At 38.4% G+C, this 25,775-nt stretch overlaps 1 protein-coding gene across 1 annotated transcript in view; it reads right to left on the reverse strand.

Moving 5' to 3' along the window:
* Positions 1 to 13,160: 13,160 nt before the first annotated feature.
* CstF50 (cleavage stimulation factor subunit 1 Cst50) overlaps positions 13,161 to 25,775 on the reverse strand; it is a 69,152-nt gene continuing 56,537 nt past the window's right edge. Inside the window, exons 6-9 of the mRNA XM_067149331.2 lie at positions 24,428 to 24,578; positions 14,152 to 14,245; positions 13,722 to 13,853; positions 13,161 to 13,643 (exon numbers count right to left, since the gene is read on the reverse strand). Of these exons, the coding sequence (XP_067005432.2) occupies positions 13,531 to 13,643; positions 13,722 to 13,853; positions 14,152 to 14,245; positions 24,428 to 24,578 (490 nt within the window). The 3' untranslated portion in view covers positions 13,161 to 13,530. The remainder of the gene's footprint in view (positions 13,644 to 13,721; positions 13,854 to 14,151; positions 14,246 to 24,427; positions 24,579 to 25,775) is intronic.

The raw sequence follows: 25,775 nt of genomic DNA on the forward strand, positions 1-25,775 counted from the left end.
AGGCAGGACAGGTTTTTCTCCGGGTAATCCGTTTTTCTCTGTCATTTTTCATTCCAGCAACACTCTCCAATATCATATCATATCATATCATTTCATTTGTCAGTCATTAATTATTGCCCCAGAGGAGTGTGACAGGCTTCGGCAGCCGACACAATTGCTATCCTCGCCACAAAAAGGCGTTTGTGGCTTATGTCTATCTCTGACGGAACCTTTCAATTTATTATGCAATTTTCTTGCACTAGCACAATTCATTTTCTTACTAATTCCTCTAGTCTCTATCATAAATTCATTATCAATAATTAAACTGTGTTCAGGAACCGAAGATGTTTTTAATTAATACTGCGGTATTACACAATGGTGACAGAGACCAAATCACTAAACCTGCAAACCAATGAAGACTGCGACAGTTACCAGAATTAAGATGAGCCGTGGGCACAAAATATTTCAATGAAGTAAAATATAGAAAGTAAATAAAATACATACCTCTTACTTCCCATTCATCTCAGCATTTTTGTGTCTAGCAGTGTCCCTATGCTGTTGGACATTAAAACGTTCTATAGCACTTACCTTAACTTCACACACTTTGCAGAAGAAGATTTTTCCTTCATAGAGAAGCATTCCTCCCCGAACACTTTAACACAATTTCTTAATTTAACACTTCCACTACACTTTCTTTGTGTATCCTTATGTCAGCTATAACACTGTTAATGCAACTATGAAGCCATGAAATTCGTAAGAAAAGTGAGGGGAGAAATATAATTTAGGCACTGCCTGAAGAGGTCACGAGCCACATGTGCTAAGGAAGATAAGAATAACTCTTATGGTATTTTCTAGCCTATTAACAAGGTTGACATTCCAGTGGATGTAAAGTAAATACCCGCACTGCAAGTCTTACTCTAAAGGAAGTTATTCTAAAACTAGCGATGTAAACTCAAATGAGATACAATAAGTGTCAACTATTCAGCTTTGAAGCCCGAGCTTCAAGTTTTGTCACAGTGCCACAAACACATTTACACAAGCAACATCAGACATCACATTCAAAGTACAATACATTTATTGCCCCATGCAAAATATAATCTTAAACACCAAGCAAATTAGCTGTGCGGTTAGGGTCACACAGCTGTGAGCTTGTATTCGGGAAACAGTGGGTTTGAACCCCACTATTGGCAGCCCTGAAGATGGTTTCCTGTGGTTTCCGATTTTCACACCAGGCAAATGCTGGGGCTGTTCCTTAATTAAGACCACTGTCACTTTCTTCTCACTCCTAGCCTTTTCCTATACAATTGTTGCCATAAGATCTGTCTGTGTTGGTGTAAAAAAAAAACAAAAAAAAAACCAAAACATTAAAAATGGCAAAGTATGTACTTATATGCCTTAAATATTAAGCTAAATATGTTCAGAAAAGTTCAATTCATGCTTAATTCCAAGACATACCCAAAACGGAGGATGGGGAAAAAGACATTACATTTTCTGAATGTCCGAACCCTAGTTATCACCACAGATGAAATAATCAAAGACAAAAAGAGGACTGGGGTAGGAACACTATAAAGTATGGTTATTTTCTGATGACATTGTGCTGTTAGGAGAAAATAAATAGGAATTTCAAGAACAGGCGAACACATGGGATGAAGTGATTGAAGACTAGGGAATGACAATTAATAAGGAAAAGAGCAAAACTATCATTCCTACACGAGGAACCAGGAATGGAAGAGGAGGTGGAACAGTTTAGAAGAAACCATTAGAGGTAAGAACATTTCAGTACTTTGGGAGTGTGATACAGGAAGATGGAAGAATGACACAGGAATAAGCAGAAGAGTGCAGTTAACTGGAGGGTTTTATCAGAGTGTGAGTGGACTGTTATGGATTAAGGAAGTGCCAATGTGATGCAAGGAAATCATGTTCAAGAACTATTTTCTACCAATCTTGACGTATGGAACTGAAACTTGGATAACGATCAAAACAGAGGAAAGTAAAATCAATGAAATTCCTAAGAAGTATGCTTGCCAAGACAAGACAGGACCGAATAAGAAATAGCGTCATATGAGAAACACTAGGTGTAGGTAGAGTTGGAGAGATATTGCAACGATTGAGACGGAGGTGGTATGGACATATAAAAAGAATAGGAGGAACGAGGATCCCAAAGTTGATGTGTGAACTGGAAGTTGGAAGGAAAAAGACCTCAAGGTAAACCCAGGAAATGATGGAAAGAACAAACTGAATGAACTTGCGAGACATCTTTGTTGAAGAATGATGGAATGACAAGCAGGAACGGATCAATGATCCACAACCCATTCCAAGATCAAATAGGACAAGGGGAATGATGATGATTGCAACGACTTTCTTTGAGTTATTTTATTTCTCACACTTTTATATCTTATATTTTCGTGTCAATTTGTTTACATAAACAATCACCTTTAATTTGTTTTGTTTTCCTCCAAATGAGTGTTTTTACTATTGGTAATTTGATCATCTGCCCAAAATATACTTGAAGTTGCTTTCCCACACAGTGTGCATCAACCTACTTCCCTCTCATTTTGAGGTAATGGGAGGTACCATCAAAGCATAGTCTTGATGAGATCCTCATACACAATCTTTTTGTGGAAGGATGGTGAGTGGCATAAGATCCAAAATATGTCCTAACTATGTACCACATGGTGCTAAAGAGGCCCAGAATTTCCTCACCACCCATGGCAATCAAATTACACAGCTGTCATGTACTGTTTATGGAGACACGTAGAAAGGATGCTATCATGAAAAAAAAAAAAAGCGCAATATTCTTGGAAGAGTGACTGATCTTGGATGTCTGGCCAGTTAAATCTGCTATGGTAATGGAGTAAACCATACAGCCAGTGTCTCCACGCCGAGTGTTAGGCGGCGGTAAATAGCCTGACCCACTATAAAGACCAACGGCTAAGGGCGGAGAAGTCCTTATATAGGGAAAATGGGCCCTCAGTGGAGGAAATGCCATACCAAACCCCATATCAACTGTAGCATCTGTAACGGCTACAAAAGGCGTCTGTTCTCCATGTTAGGAGCGGCCTACAAGTTTCGGCTGGCAGTAGCTCTAAAATGCCTTTCTTCTTCTTCTTCATGTGCCATGTCCTCGCAGAACGTTGGCGATCAGTAGCATGATCTGTTGTTTGTTCATAGCTGTTCTGAACAGAGTAAGCTTTGTCACCCCAAACCACTGGCTCAAGTTGCCGAGCCATGATGTCCTACTTCTCCCCGGACCACGTTTTCCATTAATTTTCCCTTGGAGTATTACTTGCAGAAGGTGGTATTTAGAGTTCCGCATCATATGACCAAAGTATTCTAGTTTCCTTCTCTTGATGGTAGTGAGAATTTCTGGTTCTTTGTTCATACGGTGCAATACGTCTATATTGGTCATTTTAGCTGTCCAAGGTATCTTAAGCATCCTTCGGTACGTCCACATTTCAAATGCTTGCAATCTCTTGCACATGGTCTCAGTTAGTGTCCATTAAAAAATGCCTTTGGGAGTGGTGAACCCATCATAATAAAAGCCTATATGATGACAAGTGTACTGAAGCCTTGGAAAATGCAAGGGGGTTCCCGACAAGCGACGCGCAGTTCTTGTGATGCTCTGAGAAATGCGAGAAATGGGCGACCAGCAACCAAATACATCAAGACAGCAACCATCAATGTAGTGACACTAACAGGGAAAGTGGAAGAAATTGTAGATTTTATGGTTGACTAAGATATAGCATGCTGGGAATCAGTGAGACCATACGGAAAGGAAAAGGTGAGAGGAAACTAAAGAAAGGATACACCTTATGCTTTTATAGTGAAGGAAGACAAGCCAAAAATGGTGTAGGTCTCATAATTAGAAAAGACCTAAAGGAATACCTAGAACTGGTGGAAAACATAAATGACAGGTTGATTAAGGTCAGACTGAGACTTGAAACTGGTGTTACAGATATAATTCAAGGGTATGATCCATAAACAGGAAATACAGATACGGATCTAGAGGAATACCTTGAATATCTGGAAGGCCATATACAGGACAAACAAGTTGTGATCATAGGGGATATGAATGCCTAAGTAGGTCAGGAAAGAAAAGGAGATGAAGAGATTTTTTTTGCTAGTAGCTTTATGTCGCACCGACACAGATAGGTCTTTTGGTGACGATGGGATAGGAAAGGGCTAGGAGTTTGAAGGAAATGGCCGTGGCCTTAATTAAGGTACAGCCCCACCATTTGCCTGGTGTGAAAATGGGAAACCATGAAAAACCATCTTCAGGGCTGCCGACAATGGGATTCGAACCCACTATCTTCCAGATGCAAGCTCACAACCGCACACCCCTGACCACACGGCCAATTTGCCCGGTGATGAAGAGATTATAGGACCATTTGTATATGAGAAGAGAAACAAGGCTGGAGATATTTTGGTAGACTTTTGTAGAAGAAATGGGCTGATCATTGGTAATACATGGTTTTGAAATAACAAGATAAGAGTTGGGATAACAAAATCAAAACTCTGATAGATTACATTTTGGTCGAGAAAAGTAACAGGGAAATGTTGGTAGATGTAACAGCCTTTCCAATTGAATCTTTTGAAGGAGATCTCAGAGTTGCGATAGCTAAGTTAAAGATGGGAAAGATGACAGATTAGGCAGAGAAAGCTAAGGGTGTGAAAATTGCAGAAGAAGGAAATAAATGAAGAGTTTCAGACACACATTAAAACAAATATACCTAAGGAAGACATTGGAAGGGTCGAAGAAGCATACTTTAAAACAGTCATGGTGGAGTCTACAGAAAAGACCTGTGGAAGAGTATCAGGAAGGAAGAAAGATCAAGAAATGCCCTGGCGGAATGACAGGGTGAAAGATATAGTTAAATGGAAGAAACAAGCTTGGAAAAGATGGCCGAGAAACAAAACAACAGAATGCAGAACAGAATACAGGCACTGCGAGAAGGAGTGCTCCAAGGAGGTTCAAGAAGAGAAAAAGAAATGCTGGCAAAAATTCAGTGAATCTCTGCAAGAAGATACAACCGGAAGCAAAAAGATCTTATTCCAGTGGGTAAAAAAGAAGAAAAACCCAGGTGAAGGTGCTAACTTCATTAAAAATGAACAGGAGGAAGTGATGACACAGAAGCAGGATATATTGCAGAGGTGTGGAAAATACTTTGAACAGCTTTACAATGTGCAAAGTACCTCGGTACAAGGAGAAATCGAAGAACCAGATTTAGTACAATTGGAAGATAAGGGAAACAAGGTGTCCATGGCAGAGATTGAGTGGGCCGCTAAAAGAATGAAATGAGGCAAGGCAGCTGGAATTGACAAGGTCACCATAGAAATGATAATACTGCAGCAGCAGGAGCAGTTGGTCTACAGTGGTTGTATAGACTCTTCAGAGTGATATAGAGAGAAAAGACTGTTCCAAAAGAGTGGATGAAAAGGGTCTTTATACCAATTTTCAAGAAGGGAGACAGGAAGCGATGTAAAAATTACAGAGGAGTGACACTGATACCTCATACAGCTAAGATCCTTGAAAGAATCTTGGATAAACGAATACGAGACAGGGTAGAGGGAAAATTGGCAGAACACCAGTATGGATTCAGAAGAGGCAGGTCCACATTCGACCCAAAATTTACATTGCGTCAAATGACGGAAAGGTATTGGGAATATGGAAAGGACATGGTAGTAACGTTTCTATATATTGAAAAGGCATATGTCAGTGTCCCAAGGAACTTGGTATGGAAACACTGAAAGAGGCACAGATTGGGAATGAAACAATGCAGATGGTAATAGCATTGTATCAAAATTGCAAAAACTGTGTTAGAACCAAAGTGGGTCAAACTGAATGATTCAGAGTTGAGACAGGCTTAAGACAGTGAAGTGTATTGTATCCCTTACTCTTCATTATCATCATGGATGGAATTCTACATAATATCAAGGAGAAGATGATGGGCGAGCAAGTCAAGTCTATGCTCTTTGCTGATGACATTGTAGTTTGGGGAGATAATGAAGAGGAAGTACAGACACAAGTTGATTTATGGAATGAGGAGATAAAGAGGAGATAAAAAATTTTTGGAATGAAGATTAGTACTACGAAAAGCAAGACTTTGATCATGAACAGAGGTAACAGAAAATCCAGGAGAGTGATAAAAATAGGACATGAACTTCTTGAAGTAGTGAAATTTTTTAAATATTTGGGCAGCATAATGTCACAAGATGGAACTTTGGATGGAGAAATTGATTTAAGAATACAGCAGTCTGCATGCAGTGTGTGAGAGACACTGTATGGAACAAAGATGTGTCAATGAAGTGCAAGAAGGTTTTATACTCATCCTATTATAAACCTATACTGACCAATGCTTCAGCAGCCTGGACTTTGACTAAGCGGAACCAAAGTAAGATACAGGCAGGTGAAATGAGGTTCCTGAGGCGCATACAGGGAAGGACAAGACGAGATAGAATACGAAATGAGGAAATAAGGAGAAACTTGGGAGTGTGTAAACTTCAAGAAGAGACTGATGTAGTCAAGCTAAAATGAGAGAATGCCAGGAGAGAGGATACCAAAGGGAACATTCATGGATACAGAGACTGCAAAGAGGCCTAGAATGAGATGCAGGAACTCTGTTGTGGACTGTACTGCAAATAGAGGAGTCGATAGCAATAAAGTACTTGAAGCAGAATGGTGGAAAGATCGAGTAAGATGGAGGGCTTTGGTACACTACCCTACCCAGAGATAATCTGGAAAAGGGAATGGATGAAGAAGAAGAAGTTAGTGATCTTGACGATTTTGATTAAATTCAATGGACTATACATAATTTTTACAAGAGGAGAATGTACCAACAATCCAAAGACTATATATTGTATTAATCCATTGGAACCTGAATAATTGCTCCACCTGCAGGGACAGAAAAAACTATTTATTTTTGAGAATTATGCAGTAACTTCATTTATTGAGAATTATTAAAAAACTTACATATATAGAAAGCTACTTTCATCACAGATTGAAGCCTAGAGGTCAGTAACTCTTTTTCATTCTTCAGTAGTGAATTTTTTGAAACAGCTCTCCAGATGAAGTGGCACACTACATTTTTCACATACCTACCTGACTTCTGAGCTTCATTTATGAGCCTTGCACACTTTGCAAGGCCTGGAAGGATGCTTTTTCCTTTCCGTTGACGGATAGGAACTGCAAAATAGCCCCATACTTGTCCCTGAAGCCACAAGGGGCAGGCTTTACTGGGTTGTCTTCCTTTTGGTGTTCTAGGAGGAAGAACAATACTCTGCAACATTTGCTCGGTAAATGTAGTGCAGAACTCGGTACAATGCAGCCGCCTGCCAGTAACCTTCATGAATAAAACATGTGAATTGAAGATAGCATTATACAAAAGATACAGCATTATCCTTCTATAAAAGTCGCATTACAGGGAAACATGCAAGGACTTGGTCTTGACGATCTACAGCATTCATTTTGGTGTTACACTTTCTATTCCCCTTAGGTATTTTTCACTTCTTTTTGTCATCTCATTTTCAGTGAACTTTCTTTACATCGGAGCAAAGTCTTCAACAACGGTAGACAGCAAATTAACACCCTTTCTGTCTTTTCACTTTATGGCAAGAATTATGTTGCTGATGCTGGAATATCACCCTGTTTATCCTGTCCAGTATAAATGTTGAATTAGGAGCAGTACCCAGATGCACTTTCACAGAATTTATACATTTTAATTCCAAACTTCGCTTTCTTGGAAGGATTGTATTGCACAAATGGGAGCCTGCCGCAAAATTTCATGAAACCCATGAATGCCTGTATCTCTATTAAGATTGTAGATTTTGTAAAACTTTGTTTCCAAATATGAAATAACTGGTCTTTTCTTTTAGACGATCATTAAACATCTGTACAACTGTCATCGGAGTAATACAGAAATCAAATTTGACAGAGCTGTGCAAGGATACCATTTACTTTTACTCGTGTCAGAAGCATACTTAATCATACAGTTAAAAATAAAGTAATAATTAAACTATTTACAAAAATTAACAGACAAAAGGAAATAGACCAAATTTACTGTACATCTAGATGGTGTTTTGCCAAAACTGAGCCACACCTAGGGCGTTGTCATCAGCAAGCATTAAATCTTGCTCTGAGTATGAAAATGGGTAGAGAGGACATTGATACATATGGCTCACTGTTTGTTCTTCACCACAGTCGCACCTGCTGTCCTCTGATGTGCAGCCCCATAACTTAAGTGACGACTTAGCCCTGCCAATACCAGTTCTTAATCGGTTAAGGGACCTCCAAACACTCCAGTCTTCATTATAGCCACCTGGAAGTTGTTCACGCGGCTCCATCCATTCTTGTTGCTTGAATTTCCACAAGGAAAGTCTTGCCTTATCTGGTGGTCCTTTCAAGGGCTTTGATGTCTGGAGGAAACCATTTACTGTCATACCAGGTGTATGCATAAGTCTTTTCCAATTTCGCTAAGAGATGGCACCAGCGAACAGTACGCAGCGTATGAATTTGACACATACATCAGTTTGTTCGTCTGACATTAACCTACCAACACACTCAAGTTGAGTCCGCCAAACACTAGCGTCTGTGTTGTATCGGTCAGTAATCACGCCGATGCTTGTGCCCAAAAAAGAACATTTGTGGCATGCATTGTTTTTCTTATTTAATCAAAAGAAAAAGGATGTGAAAAGTCGTTTGCTGGTAGAAACATATGGTGAACACGCTCCATTGATTAGAACACATGAGACAAGGTTTCGACACTTAAATAAGGTGATTTCAATGTGAAAGACAGTGCACACTCTGGTAGACCACAAAGTGGTATTGTGTATTATAAAACTCTTGAAGCCAGGCGAAACAGTTAATGCACAACACTATCGCTAACAAATGATTAATTTAAATCATGCATTGATCAAAAGATGACCGGAATGGGCCAGAAGACATGGCAAAGTGAATTTGTTACATGACAATGCGCCGTTTCACACAGCAAAACCAGTGAAAGACACCTTGAAATCGCTTGGATGGGACATCCTTCCGCATCCGCCGTACTCTCCCGACCTGGCGCCATCTGACTATCACCTCTTTGCATCAATGAGCATGCGGTTGCATAGCAGCACTTCAGGCAATTTCAAAGAAGTTGGAAAATGGCTCGACGAATGGTTTGCCACAAAAGACAAGCAGTTTTTCTGGCATGGTATTCATAACTGACCTGAAAGATGGGCAAAGTGTGTAGAAGCTGATGGGCAATATTTTGAATAAACAAAAAATGAATTTCCCTTGAAAATTACGTGTTTTCTTTACCACAAAACCTCGCAAAAACTTATGAATACACTTCATATTTTTAATCTATTTTCCTGTAAAATTATTCATCTGGAAATCAGCATAGCCACTGGTTTCTATAATAATCATTTTTGAGAACTTACCCACAAAACAGACATCTAATACACAAGGATTTGTCCCCAGTGTTCCAGAAATGACAGCATTGAGACGAATGGAATTGTTCTTGGTGTATTGGAAATGTGCTGGCCCTGTGGTGTAGGGGTAGTGTGCCTACCTCTTACCTGGAGGCCCTGAGTTTGATTCCTGGCCAGGTCAGGGATTTTTGTCTGGATCTGAGGGCTGGTTCGAGGTCCACACATTCTACATGATTAAAATTGAGGAGCTATCTGATGGTGAGATGATGGCCCCAGTCTAAAAAGCCTAGAATAACAGCTGAGAGGATTCATCGTGCTGACCACACAACACCTCGTAATCTGCAGGCCTTCGGGCTGAGCAGTGGTCGCTTGGCAGGGCATGGCCCTTCGGTGCAGTTGCTCTATGGGTTTCGTTTGGGTTGGGCGCTGGAAATGTTCAACCAACTCCATGCTGAAGATCCAACTGCTAAAACATCCCCTTCATCACGGTCTTCACTTACATTGTTCATACTGCCATCGACACTTCACTAAAACTACAGTATCAATATCACTATAATTATCTTTGTAAGCACAATCAATTTCTAGCTGCTTCACGAGATCTTCCTCACCACCAGCCATGTTTGTTTACTACAAGTGCAGGCAGATCACGTTTTGTCTTTTTATACAGCATTTTATGAACTTAGAAGGGTGCATTTTATTTAGAAGATTCTCCAAACTTCAAGAAGTAATCTGTATGAGCTGCAAAACTCATCTCTTGCCAATAACTTGAACTATTAGCATTTAAAAGTTGGTACAGAACAGTTCTGCATGTCGTCTTTCGGTCCAAAACGGCAGCGAACGGAACAATTTCATAAGTTGGCCCCAATGAGTTAAGGGACAAGATAATGTACTATATATCATTTGTACAAACAAGAGGAGAATGTACCAACAACCATAAGACTACATGTTATATTAAGAGACACAATCAATTTCTACAACAGCTGCTCACCTAGAATTGTAGAAGATCTTGGATTGAAACAGAAGAAAATCAAAACATAATGGAGCATTAACAGCATATTTCATGGTACAGTGAAACCTCGTTAGTACGTTTCTGCAGGGGACGACGAAAAAAATCGTGTTAAGCGGGAAAACGTACTATCGAATATCCCATTAAAAACTATCCAACAGGGAGATGGTATCACTTTACACATTAGTACATTTTACATTGTGTGTGTAGTGTTTCAGGAGATAAAGGAGAGCACTAAAAGCGATTAACCGCCTTCGGCCGCCATCTTGAACACGAAACTTGGGCAGTACTCGGCAATGGTTCGGACAGACTCGCCGGTGAAGAGCCTAATAAAAACGTGCCAACTGTCAAACTAGCAGTTTGTATTTTTGTATCAATGGTACACCGCTTTACCATTGCCTGCATCTTTACATAACTTTTTAATGGGAAAGGTCTACAGTATATGAAAGCCTTATTACTTAATGGCACTCACAAATGACCTGTCGAAGATCTGCTATTGCTGCACTATAGACTTATTTTAACACCAGTCATACCACACTGATTTAAATCACCTTATCACAAGAACAGTTACTGGCATTACCTTCAATTTATTGTGTTGAGTGGTAAAAAGAAGGTAAGTGATTATTTGTCGCGTGACAGCCTACTTATGGACTAATAGGATAATCGTGAGAAGTTCAGTAGCGCGGTATGGTACCTGTCTTGTGATAGCCTAGCTATGGACAAGAAAAGGGTCGTGAAACCACTCACTAATGAAGAAAAAATTAAAATTCTTCAAGAAGTAGATAGGAATCCGCATCTTAAGTGCGTAGAGTTGGCGCAAACGTTAAAACTATCACCTTCTACTTCGAACATTATTGTGAGCAACTGAGACAAAATTGAAAATGCGTATAAGCAAAATAGAAACAGAAAAAGAAAACAAGTGCGCGAAGGAAAGTTTCCGAAGTTGGAAAGAATGATTTTGAATAAATAAATTTCTAACTTCTAATTGGAATGCGAAATAGGCTACAAGCACAATCAAGCGCACGGGGTTATTCAACAACCTCACTAACAACAAAGACCTTTCCATAGAACAAAAAATAAACCACTTTTTCCTTTGAGAAAAACAAATGATCATAGATATGTCTCTCAGTCATGACCATATCCACAAACAGCTGAACGGTTGCTAGAGTTACACTTCCGTTACACATTTTGTGGCGGTAACATCCGTGACGCATAATTTCAGATGACTCCCAGCCATATGTCAACAGGAGAGCTTAAAAACAAAACAACAACAAAAAACCCCCACACAAACCAACAACCCTGTGAAAACTGAATTTGGTGCTCCTAGCTGCAGTGGAATCTATTACTGAGCTTTAACTTAGCACTGTCCTGTCTTGTTCTAGTGTTCTTTGCTGCCAATCAATGACACAAAACTCAACTCAAAATGCAAAACCCCTTGAAGGCGCAATATACTCGGTGTTCAAGAATTCAAGGTCATTTCATGTTATTGTGCAACTTTCTCCGGCCGACCCGTGGTGAGAGCTATTTATCTCTGTTGGAAATCACAATCCGTACACAAGGGATGTCAAAGAACATTTTCAGGTCTGGGGAATATTTGATCGTACTAAGCAGTAAAGGCGAAAAATCGTGACGTGTTAAGTGAGGTATTTTGTATACAGATTTAATACATCGGGACTTCAAATTTACGACATGCTAAGCGGGAAAAGGTGTTAATGAGGAACGTACTAACGAGGTTTCACTGTAAAACATACTTAACTTCTCTTTGACAGTTAATTAATTTCTTATTAACATCAAAATTAGACAAGTTTTATGTGTTAATCAGTTCCAGCAAACATATATATAGGCTACATTCATGCAAGGGGCTTCAAAGGTGGACAATGAAATGTATCTGTTGCAATATTAAGGATGACCAGTAATTTGGATACATCTAACTTTACATCTTTCATATCTTTATTGTTGCCACTTACACATTTAATATCTAGTAAAAAAAAAATCAATAAGTGACAATCAAATAAAAACTGTAGTCATTGCAAACGTTTGTACTCCATGTGAACTATGCATTGATCCATGTAAAGATTATGAAATTCATTTAATACTACTGCATAATTCCCACAGAAATGATTGCACAGTCCCATGGAATAAGTCTCTTATCTCAAAGCCCAATCCTTAAACAAATTAAAAACATGAAAAACTTCAGTGAGACAAAAATAACAATGCACGTAGGAATAAGGGTATCGGTAAGAAAAAATGGCTCAATGAAATTGATACTGATATCAGAATTGATATGTCACACCCGTCATCTTTCTATTTTGGATATTAATCACACTGCTGGTCTACAGACATGACAGTCAATGTCGAATAACACATACCTATGCTCAGCAGAATACATTTAAAATACAGAGCTAAATTATAACATGTGCAAAACAACTTCAGTCTCATACTAGGAAGTTCAAAAGTTTAGAAAAATTAATACTTTTACATGAAAATAAATAATTATAACTTTACATGAATTCAAGTATGAGGACTAATATGAAATACTAGAATAAGAAGTATGGAGGTATCTAAAGATGAAAAACCAAGACTTAAAAACATGATGTAATAGAGGGTAAATATAGAGGAATAAAGACCAAACGCCTTTTACATATTCCAAAATTTCCAGCTGATTGAGAAGAGGAACAGTTTGATTGAATATACTTTCAGAACTTGGAAAGTATAGAATTGAAGCGGTTTGCTATCACTAGTTTCACTGTATCAAAAAAACACCTAAAGGACTCAATACTGTTATTTAAAATTCTTGTCACTACAAATTAAATCAGAAGTCAGATAGTTCCATGGCCAATAAAAACATCCACACTGTATATAAAGAGAAGACTTTCCTTTCATTTCTACTCCCTTAGTTTTCTCTCACTTTGTTTCCTTCCCAGGCTACAGCAGTGCCAATGTCTGAATGGTAACTCTCATCTTCCTTATCGACAAAGAATTACTTCCAACTTTCTGGAATTATATGGCATTTTTAAACATGTTTGTAATTTTGCACTTGTATTCTGTTCTCATCATCCTTCGCTTGTTCACATTACTTTATATATCTATAAAAGTCTATACAATTTAATTTTGACAACATACAAACGACTATTCTAATGCATGGGCATTCTTCTGAACCAGAACCGGGCTCTAAAATCATCCGAACAAGTAAGGAATGCTGGAGCAGTCGGTGAATGAGCAATCAACCTCACAGGACCATTGTGGCCTAAAAGAGAAAAACATAAATAAAATATATTACATTAGAAAATATCATCACCATTAGATACTGGGTTGTGGTACTTACCAAGAGAGAGTAACTGTTTCCGAGAAGCATTGCGAGAATTCCATGCACACAGAGATGTTGTGGCTTCATCAGGAAATAATACATAATCTTCTGTATGATTAAAAACAGCTTGGGCCCTATGTTCTTGTTTTCCTACAACACGAAAAAAATCTTTCCCATAGAATCTTGTTGTTTCTTATTCTTAAAGATTCTAGGTAGATGATGGAGCCTTCCATTTCTTATTTTACACCCAAATTAAAATGCTATCAGTCTACAAGCATAATCAGCTACGGTAATTTCATTTAGAGAAGTAAATGAATGTTTTTACCATTTTAACATATGTGTAACAAGCCAAAAAAAAAAAACTACTGTAAATTTAATCCTAAATGGTATGATGTGGTAGTATTCTAAATCATACTCTCAAACACAGTACTATTCCTGTTAGTATTACCTGTTGTACCAGCCCCTGTGTAGGCAATCAAACAGCGACTAGTGGACAACTCCCAGAGTTTGACGAGAGAATCTTTGCCAGATGACAGCAAATACTGAAATGAATAACATGAATGTCAAACCTCAATTCACAATAACAGAAGTACAAAGTAGAATGTAAATAAATCTTATACACAAATACACTGCTTGACAAAAAAATTTTGAAGCTCCCAGAAGAAATGGTTGAATGAGAATAATTACAGAGTTGCAATTCTCTGTGACAAGTAGAATGCCCACCAGAGTGCATTAGTGTTGTTTGTGTTTAGTGTTCTTTCCAGTCCTGGTAGGGTGCAAAAGGGGTGTGAACAGTGTCAGATGTTGAACGATCACTGTGAAGGACATGGAGATGCCGCATACTCATGTGAAACAGAACTTGACAGAGTCTCCATTTGGTCAGTTGGTCAAATTGTGTAATATCCAATTTGTGGGTCATTCGGATGTGACAGTGGCCCAATGTTGGACTTCATGGGAACATGAGGTCAGGCATACTCGTCGTCAAGGTTCCAGTTGACCAGAAGGAGGAAGAGGAGGAGAATAAGAAGAATAAGAATAAGAAGTTAACATAGTGATGCATAAATATTTTTCTTTTCAACTTTAAAAGTGTTTTCCACGTTATTTTAAGCAACTTGTCCAGTGTCTTATCTTAGAGGTGAAACTTCCACGATGTGTAGAATTATTTAGTTTATTTTCCGGGTTTAACTGTACATAATGTACAGATAACAACACGGTTCAACCCGGAAAATAAACTAAATAATTGTCCACTGTCTTTATTAGATATAAATTATCTTTATAGCTGAAGATGTCCCATACAGAGGGATGAAACATGTAGTAATTAAGTGTTGTTCTAATTGAGTATGCTCTGCATTTCTTCTATGCTAACAACTACAGATCGTTAAAAAGGGTAAAATGTGCACTAATTTGGAGTTAAGTCTAGTGTGTGGTGGTAAGAAACTGCAACAATGTAAGTACTAAACATTTTCTCGGCATATAATTTGGAAAGAAACCTTACTATTGTGTTCTCTGCTACTGGAGTGATATTTTCAAGTTCATGATTTTCAGATTTAAACTAGATGACTGATTACCACAAATATGGTGTTGGTATGCTGTGTGCCTTTGATCATGTGGTGTCAAAATTTTTGAACTATTACGTGATCTAGCATCCTTCGAAATTTAAATATTTATTGAGACCTGTGTGAAAATTTTGTCTATTAAAAAAAAAAAAAAAATGTGTAACATGTATTAATTACGTGTAGTAATTCTCATCCTCAAGAGCGACTGCCTGTTGATTGTAGTGTCAATACCTCTAGGATAGAATTATAGAATTTTCAACTTTGATCTTTTTCTAATGTTGATACTGTTTAGTATTCATTGTTTATAAGAATTATTCTAGTCATGTTTCGATGGTGAGATGTATTTAACGTAATTATGTACCAACTGCGCAAATTACCGGACAACTTGGCCGTGCGGTTAGGGGTGCGCAGCTGCGAGCTTGCATCCAGGAGATGGGTTTGAACCTCACTGTCGGCAGCCCCGAAGATGGTTTTCTGTGGTTTCCCATTTTCAACATCCCATAGTCACCATAAGACCTATATGTGTCGGTGTGACGTAAAGCAAATAGTAAACTGCGCAGATTCCAAACCATGGTGAATCGTATCATATCATGGTACAAATGAATTGATTTAACACTGTGGAACATTTTAAATTTAGTGCTAAGGACCGCTGGGTGACCGGGAGTATAACGTGTCGAACCCGTAGCAAGCAGGGTGGAGCGCTACCCTCTGATGAACCAAGGCAGGATGCCGTAATTTTACTGGTGTAAACCCCGTCAATGGATTGGATACATGAGGAGAAGAGAGTCAGCAAACAGCATGCAAGAGACAGGGCGAGAGATTTGAAATCGGGGAATTACCGAACAATGTCAGGGTGTCCCCTAACACAAAATATCCAGGTTTGGAATCATTTGAATTCGATCCTGCATATAAGTCACAGAGCCATATCCTACAGGTCCATGATGAGGACAATTCTCGTTAATATTTTTGAAGAAGAATGAGACATTAAAATGATGTAACTATGCCTGTTTTGTTTACTTCCAACTTATTTGAAATATGCATTGCGAGGTAGCTGGCCGAACACAAAGGGAGCCTCTTGTTAGGCGGGTAATCACTATTGGCGCGTTGGTCCCCTCAGACTATAAAAGTGAAAGCGTAAGTTCAACCCCTCTCCAATGTGTCATAGATATTCGTACTGTGTGTGTTGTCCGCGAGGTCGCGATAGACAATGGTTTTCATCAGGCAGTGATGCAAGAGAGTCTTGTACTTTTATTTTAGCTCATCTGAGCAGTGGTAACTGTACTAAACACTGTAAATTATACAGAGTCATACCGTAATACAAATTTGAGTGCGGCAATTGGGGATACTGCTGATAAGGACTGAAACGTAACTGGGAAATATCCCATAATTAGGTGGCTATTGGTTGACCAGACTAATGTCGTGATAGCGGATATAATAAAATATATCTTAACCTAGGTTGCGAACGTGTATTTCGGATAAAAGCTAAGCAGTGAAGATCTACGACCTTAACCTGTTTCCAAGTTTCCAGGCAATTTTCTACGGAACGAGAGAGAACTCGACACATCATGGACTCCAGTATATTTGACCCTAAGACTTCAGGACCTGCTGACAGTGCCGCTGTCATGTACTAGGTGCAAATATGTAGTAGCTAAAAGGGCATCACAGATGGCTTCTGGAATGAAGGAAAAGTTTGACTGATTCATATTGGTATGAAATGTAGTGATTAGATTCAAATCAGGGTCATTGTAAATAGATATTAGCTGTAAATGTAAGCCAGACAGGCATTTGTGTTTTGCTCATCATATCCAATAAATAAGTTTGGGGCTGTGTACATTTTATTTTATTAGCGGTAGGTTAGAACGGATATGAGTGTTGCATTAGAATTTTTTTAATTAGGTGTGTTTCACAGTATTTCAAAAGCGCCTTTTGGACATTCAAGTTTGTGCATGGTTAAGATCATCACAGTAAATCGGCACTGCGCCTCACGAGAATTGAAGGGAAATCTAGAGAAAATGGTACATCAGACTGAGAATTGGGATGTGCATGAATAGAGTTGATGCACGTACTGTATTACAGCTGGCAGGACAAATGTAGAGAGGTTAATTTCAACGTTGAATGTAGTGAGGGTCATTTAGAGAAGGTGGCAGGCAAACCCTAAATGTGTTCCAGAACTGAACCAGGGACTACTGAGTACGAGGCCATGATGAGCCATGATTATTGTATGTATGCCTAGAATTGAACATAGTATTGTGACTAACTTAATGAGTTGTACAGTGTCTGAGAGAGTGTGTACCCTAGACCATGTGCTGAAAATAATGATTTATTTGACGACCAGAGCGCCGAGATTTCTTTCCACTCAGCAAGCTAATATGCCAGGTATAGAGCGATGTTAGTTGTGTCTCCCCTAATTTACGCGGTATAAGATTTCCATAAACTGACTAGGAACAGTATACCAGTGACCAAATTACAATGGAAGATAAAAAAAAAGAAAAAAAAGAAAAAGGAATTCGCCATCATGTTGGACGCTTTTGTATCTAATGTGCTTTATTTTATTAGAAAAAGGGGGAAACAATAAACAGTGAACATTACAGTGATATGCTGTTAAAGAAGCTGAAACCTGCAATTCGCAACAAACACAGAGGTTGATTGTCGGAAGGAGTTCTTTTGTTGCATGACAATGCACATCCACATACTGCCGCCCACACCGTTCAAACTCTTCAGGTGCTGTGTTTCGAGGGGTTGGAGCATCCTGTGTACAGTCCCGAGCTTGCCCCGTCAGATTACCATCTGTTTGGTCCACTTAAATATGCTCTAATAAGAGGCCGTCGACTCAGCTCCGATCAACAGGTGAAGCAAGTGGTGCATATGTGGCTTGTTATGCAACCAAAATCCTTTTTTTTTGCAGAGGGTATCAGAAAGCTTGTGAAACAGTACACCATGTGCACTGAAAAGCAGGGTGACTATGTGAAAAATGATATAATTAAAAAGTGTGTACTCTTTTTGTAATAAATTATAAAAATTGATTGCAGATACTTATTGACTTGCCCTCGTAATATTGCATAATACGATACCCTTATACCTTTTCTCTACGGGGTCAAATATGAAGTGAGACGAATCTTTGTAGCGAGTGTTTACGATCGGATGGCCTTCTTGATGTCAACCTCATCAAAGGAGAGATGAAACGAATTAGAATAGCAGAGGGGTATGTGCCAAAATCTAGTTTTGAAGAACAGTGCGATTAAAGGTTTGCTACGCTTTATTAAAAGAATTGATAAGAGCACTAAGAAGGGTTCAGATAACGTATTAATAGTGTAAAGTATGATTAGATTAGAGAATTAAAAACTACTTGTGGTTCGAAGTTTCATCTCCAAAGATGATCCGTTTCAGAAAAGTTTCACCTTCGTTAGCATCACGGTCCAGTAGGTGCTGACAGATTCTCACACGATTGCGCTTCTGTTCTTCAGCGAGTTGTTTTAGAACCCATCTTGTACAGGCTTTGTGAAAGTTAAGCCTGTTATGCATGATTTCATATGCGGAACAATGACTAGTGTGTGGTTTGCCATGGCATAAACAATTGCTCGTCTGTTATTGAGGATCATATCACCCACTTGTTCAATATTGACATCAGTTACAGCTGCAGATGGATGCCCGGATCTTTCCTCATCCTTCACGCTCATGCGACCCCTTTTGAACTCTTCAGTCCACTGGTAAACGTTGTTCCCGTATTGTGCTGAAAGTCTTCTATGAATTTCTGCTCCTGGTACACCCTCAGACCATAAAAACGGATTACGGAACACTGTTCCTTGGTGCAAAGTGATAGTGGCGCAGCCATTTTTACATCGTAACAGCGCAAGCTGTACTGATCTGATAACTCTGAAACGTACCACAGACGTGGACAATGGTGCCCTTCAGCAGCTGGTGAGCACACAATGTCATAGAGCCAACCTAAAGATAACTGGAGCAAAATTGCAGATACTTATTGACTTGCCTACTTATTATAAAGAACGTAATGGCCAGTCATTTGTCTCTGTCAGTTAAGCACTAGGCCTACCACACAGTAAACCTGATCACTGATTTCATTTGAATAATCGTCGTGATGTGCTGCCATCTTCCCTGTTACCAGTGTGTCATCATTCCAAATGACGTCAACTTCACTGCCATCAAGAATATTCAAGATCCCATCTTTTTGAAACTTAAATAGTTTCTTTCCCGACTGTAGAGTCCAAACAGTGAGAATCTATTCGCAAATGGTTTCTCGAGAAGGTCTCTGTTATTACCAGTTGGTGTATGTGTAGCAGAAGCCACCCCTTCCGAATAAAGCCGTGCTGTAGAAAGCGCGTCTATCCATCAGTTGATAACTGGCGTATGTTACGAGTTGTACTTCCGAATGTAATACATAGTGAGTGGAAGCACTCTTTGGATAACTGTGGATGTTGAAAGCTAGACCTTTATTTTTAAGTACGGTACATTTCATGCTTGTTCTCTACATTTATCACACCAGGATTTACCTAAACACCGTAATTGAGATAAGAGCGACCGCACTGTTTAGTTTAGGTATGCTATTAAATTCCTGGACAGTGCTGGAAGTTCCAACAGAAGGAATAAAAATAAATAACAGGAAAGCTTGCCGCATTTATGGATATCTGCAGGTGTGGCGGTAATGCGTTTTATTATCATAGTGTTTAAATTCATACATTCATTGTCTCCATATTTATTTATTAACGCATAGTATGTTTTGCATTTCGTCTCCGTAAATCGTAAAAGTAGTTAGTGGGGATGTAAAATCCATATTATTATTATTTGTTAGGTATGTTGGCAGGTAAAACAGTCGTTATGATTGGATTGTTTTTACTGCATTTTAAACTACTTCTCTCCAAAAATTACGTAGGCTATATTGGCTTGAGTTACGAGATATTAAACAATAATTTTGTTAATGATCTCGCCTTCTATATTAATAGCAACAACCGTGAATTTTTCTTAACTAAAGTAAACTTGTTTCCTCATCCCAAGGTGGTGCAGCTCTTTTTAGACATGCCCCCAATGCACACGAGCTGCTTGTACCATTTTTTACTGCATATCAACCTTCTTACTATTCTTAAATCTCTGGCAGTACGGTGCCAGGAATCAAACTCAGGCCCTCGAGAACGGCCGCTAATTGTGCTAACCATTACACTGGTGGACATTCTTAACTACAAAAAACAAACTTATAACATGACTGATGACTACTTGCAGTGTGCAGGTTGGACACGAAACTATTCACCTATTTGTGCGACATCATCAGAGCTGCAGTAGGCCTACACTACAAAGAACATGTTAATGCGGTTAAACATAAAAGATATTCGGCAATGGGAGAACATATGATTGAAATGAATCATAAATTTACAGATATTTCCAATGACATGAAATTATTACATTCGGCCAAAAAGGGAAAATTAATGAACGTTTTGGAAAATTTAGAAATTTACGTTACACAAAAAAATAATTTTGAATCAAGTTTAAATGAGAGAAGTGCAGAAGATAACCCACTGTATAGACTAGCATATGATCATTTAAGGAGCAAAAAGAAAAGAAGAAAAACTTGAAGATCCTAAATTTATATAGCATTCTCATTCAGTTCAACCAAAATTTTATGTATTGATCATTTTTATAATATTTGTTTTTACTCTTTGATATGGTGTATTAGGACAATACTTCTTTAAATTGTAAAACAAAAAATTGTGTGATATTGTTTTGTTCTTTCATCTGACCACTGAGGAAGGGAATGGTTGAGATTTCCCGAAACATGTTTGGTTTAATAAATAGTTTTTCTTTCATTTAATGAGTGTATTGATCAAGGCAGATTCACTATTTTAAATAGTTATATTATACATTCAGAATTGCTATACAGAGTAGTGAAAAACAAGCGAAGGGATCAAGAGACCATAAAAGCAATAGAACGTGATGATGGAACTCTGGCAGAAGAAGAGGGAGAAATTAAACAAGAACTCAAGATCTATTTCGAAAAGCTGCTGAATGGAGATACAGAAAACATAACAACGGATAGAAGAGATCCAAGTCGAGGAACCACAACTGAACCACCAATTACATGGCTTGAGGTTGAAAATGCGCTCAAGAGCATGAAGAAAGGAAAGGCAGTGGGCATAGACGAACTAAGTGCAGATATGCTGAAAGCAGCAGGAATTCCAGGAATCCAATGGCTCTACAGACTGCTCAACAAGATATGGGAGGAAAATACTATTCCTGAGGACTGGAAGATGGGCATCATTGTACCTCTGTTCAAGAAAGGAAGCCGACGAAAATGTACTAATTACCGTGGTATCACCCTACTGTCTCATGTCCTGAAAATATTTGGAAAACATAATAGAGACCAGAATCAGAGATATTGTTGAACCAATTTTGGAAGAAGAGCAGTATGGTTTCAGACCAAGAAGGTCAACTACAGACCTTATATTTGCAATTAGGATGCTAATGGAAAAATACTGGGAGAAGAACAAGCCTTTATTTCTAATATTTTTGGACATTGAGAAAGCATACGATAGTGTACCAAGGGAAAGAATTTGGCAATGCATGAAAGAACTTCAAGTGCGAGACAGCCTCACAGACAAAGTGAAAATGTTGTATAGTGGGAACAGAAGCTGTATTCAAGTAGGATGTGGTTTGTCGGACTGGTTTGAAACAAAAAGAGGAGTGCAGCAGGGCAGCTCATTGTCACCACTTCTATTTATTATTGTAATGGATGTAGTAATGAAATCTATTAAAAGGAAAGAACATGGAGATATCAAAGCCTTCACATTTGCAGATGATGTTGCGATCTGGAGCGACTCAGAAGAGGAACTGGGAGAGAGAATACAAAGCTGGAATGAGGAGTTTAAGAAATATGGTTTAAACATCAGCAAGACCAAGACGGTGGTGATGAAAGTGTATGGGGAAGGAGCAGAACCAACAGTCATGTTAAATGAAGCTCAACTGGACAGCGTTCCAGTTTTCAAATACTTGGGTAGCGTTATATCAAATGACAACCCAGTAAAACATGAGGTGAACAATCGAATCAATAAGGCAACACAATTTTACCACCAGGTAAGACACCTGCTGTGGGATGAGCAAATACCCATGAAAACAAAAATGACATTGTACAAGTCCTATTACACACCAATTCATACATACAGTCTCGAAACCACAACACTGACCAATAGAGATAAATCCAAACTTCAGGCAGCTGAAATGAAATACCTACGCACTATGATCCAGAAAACCAGGAAAGACAACATTAGGAATGAGAAAATTAGAGAAGAAGTAGGAATAGATGATTCTCTCCTCAATAAGATTCAGATATCAAGACTGAAGTGGTTTGGTCACATGAAGAGGATGCCAATAAACAGAACTGCAAGGAAGAAATTTGACAGAAAGGTAGAAGGAAGACGACCCGTGGGAAGGCCACGAAGGAAATGGATAGATTTAGTTAAGAGCGATGTACTGCTGAGAGGTCATGATTGGGACAAGTTGGTGGAGGAAGAATGGTACAAGGACAGGATGAGATGGAGGAGGCTCATATACCACATCCGGGAAACTGGAGATGGTTTAGGATGATGATGATGATGATGATGATGATATTATACATTCAGACTAGTCAATACGGACCAAACACAATATTAACCTATCATGGTTAAATTTATTAACAACAAGGAGACGGACTTTCACCATTGTTATTTAATTGTGCAGTGGAGAAGGTTATGCATGAATGGAACAAGAAATGCCAACCAACTATCAAGATCGGTAGAAATATTAAACTCAACTGCCTTGCTTTTGTGGACGATTTAGCATTACTTGCAAATACAATAGAGGAGGCTAAATTTCAAATTGAACAACTAGAAATTATAGCTAAGAAAATGGGATTACAAATTTCATTTGAAAAAACAGAAATGATGCCAACTTTTAAAGTTGATTTACCAGTTATTCAACTGAACAGTAATAAAGAGATTAAAATTGTTCAGAAATTCAAATATCTTGGGGAAATAATAACATGGAACACAAATGAAAAAGAAGCAATAGAACACAGAACAACTAAATTTAAACAAGCACAAAGACTCACCTGGTCAACCTATAGAAAAAAAATCTCTTTCGATAAACGCTAAGCTGAAACACTATAATTCTATAATCAAACCAGAGGAAATGTATGCTAGTGAAACTTTATTCAAATGTAAAATCTACAACAGACAAATTACAGAAAACTGAGAGAAGAATTCTTAGAACAATTAATAATAAAAAACACCAAGTTCATGGACAGTGGAGATTGCTGCCTAACAACATTGTCTATCGTGAATGTGAATCAATAATATCTATAATGCGTAAAAGAAGAATTTCCCTTTTCTGTCACATATCAAGATTACCAGACACCAGGATATTGAAACAACTATTCGATTACTTTTTGAAGAATAAAATCAATAATAATTGGTTCAAAGAAGTTCAGGATGATTTGGAAGAATTGGGTATAACTCGGCAACAAATCAAAGACAGAAAAGAGAAGGGATTTTGAAGAACAAAAGCATAAGTCTCAATCTAAAAACAGTTGAACGGAAACAATATACTATATTGGACACACAAAGGGCTTCCAGGTCGGAGAGGATGAGAAAGTTCTGGGAGAAGAAAAAGAAAAAATCAACTCAAATGTATTGATTTCAGTGCTCCAATGTGGGCGTAAAATATGTACATAAATAAATATCTACTAGATGTTTGACTCGTTGGCTGAATGGTCAGCGTACTGGCCTTCGGTTCTGAGGGTCTCGAGTTCGATTCCCGGCCGGGTCGGGGATTTTAATTGCTTCTGATTAATTTTTCTGGCTCGGGGACTGGAAGTTTGTGTCCGTCCCAACACTCTCCTCTTCATATTCAGACAAGGACCCACACTACCAACCACCACAGAAACACGCAATAGTGATTACATCCCCCTATATAGGGTTGGCATCAGGAAGGGCATCTGACCGTCAAACAGGGCCACATCCACATGTACTACAGAGTTCGCACCCGCGACCCCACAGGTGTGGGAAAAAGCGGTAGGAAAAGAAAGAAAGAAATGATATCTATTGGATATTTATCTAATTTTAGCACTAGTCTTTGCTACATTAGGATAAGTACTTATATATAATCCAAACCTGATGGTAACAAACACACCTTGCCATTACGTGAAAATCGGACAGAGCACACTTCTGCACCATCATGTGCCTTCATGAATGTGTTAACACAGCGATTGGAGACTCCATCCCATATCTTGATGCTTCCATCTCTTCCAGCAGATGCATACACTTTGGCATCTGGGGAATACCTGTAGAAAACATGTATTCAGTGTAACTTGTGAACAAACTGTATGAAAAATAACAAAAGTAATACACATAAATTTGTGGACAGTTTAATATTATTAAAAAAAGATGTCACCTTTAAGGGAATAAAAACCATGTTTAAGTCAAGGGGCTATAGCTTTGTGGAGTAAATAACCATAATTAAATTGCATATTTTGTCCTTAAATCTGTTGTTGATAATACCCTTATATAACTGTGCTTTTATTAACAGATCTGTGTGTTTCATTAGGGAATGCGCATGCTACTTATCAAACAGCCTGTACCGACATGTGATGTTATCGCTAAGATAGACTTCAAAGACAACTCCGGTGTCTGGAAAGTTGGAGAATTCTGTAGCATGCCACCTCTAGAGCTGATTCTGATTGGCTAACCCACTTATTTGCCTGGTTACATGAGGCGATGTGTTCTCACCTCAGCTTGCAAGCTGCATAATTTTTTCCACTGGTAAGGGTGAGATATTTTCCACTTTACAAAGGTGAAAAAATTGAGTGAATCCTCCTAATTCAATACATCATATATTCCATCATTAGACGGAGTAATCAAATTCAAACATGTTTCAGCTCGTTTGAGCCATTTAAGAGAAAAAAGTGGGGATGGGGAGATGAAATAATTTACATAATACAAGCTAAAAAATGCCAAAAAACATAATGAAGGAACAAATGAAAAAACAAACGAGAGCCTATACGGAAACAAAATTAGCACAATATACAATATTTACATCATCATGTGGAGCAAAAAACAACTCAATGTGATAAAATTCAGTGAAACAGGGGTTAATACAAAACATAATTGAAACTAAAAACTGTTTTTACCTAAGAAGAAAAGAAAAGAAAACAAATGATACAGATGGAAATGAACAATAAGTGCACATAGTGAGGTTGCGGACCTCTTAGTTTATAAAATATTGGTTTTGTAACAATACAAAACAGAGTGAAATCACTGTCAAAAATTCAGGCAGAAAATCTGTCTTTGTAGAAACCCATCACATCGAATTGGCTAGGAGGGGGGGGGAGCGGGAGCGAAAAAGTTTGGGGAACTAAGCCTGAAGTAATGTGCAGGCGAAAAGCCTGTGACAAGGAAAAACACAGATGAAATTTAAAGCTTTAAAACAGCAGCATTCTCAATATCTTCTCAATCTAGTGGTCTCATTCTTGATTATCATT

This window comes from Anabrus simplex, chromosome 6 (genome assembly GCF_040414725.1).
Source record: "Anabrus simplex isolate iqAnaSimp1 chromosome 6, ASM4041472v1, whole genome shotgun sequence".
In the NCBI taxonomy this organism is placed as follows: Eukaryota; Metazoa; Arthropoda; class Insecta; order Orthoptera; family Tettigoniidae; genus Anabrus; species Anabrus simplex.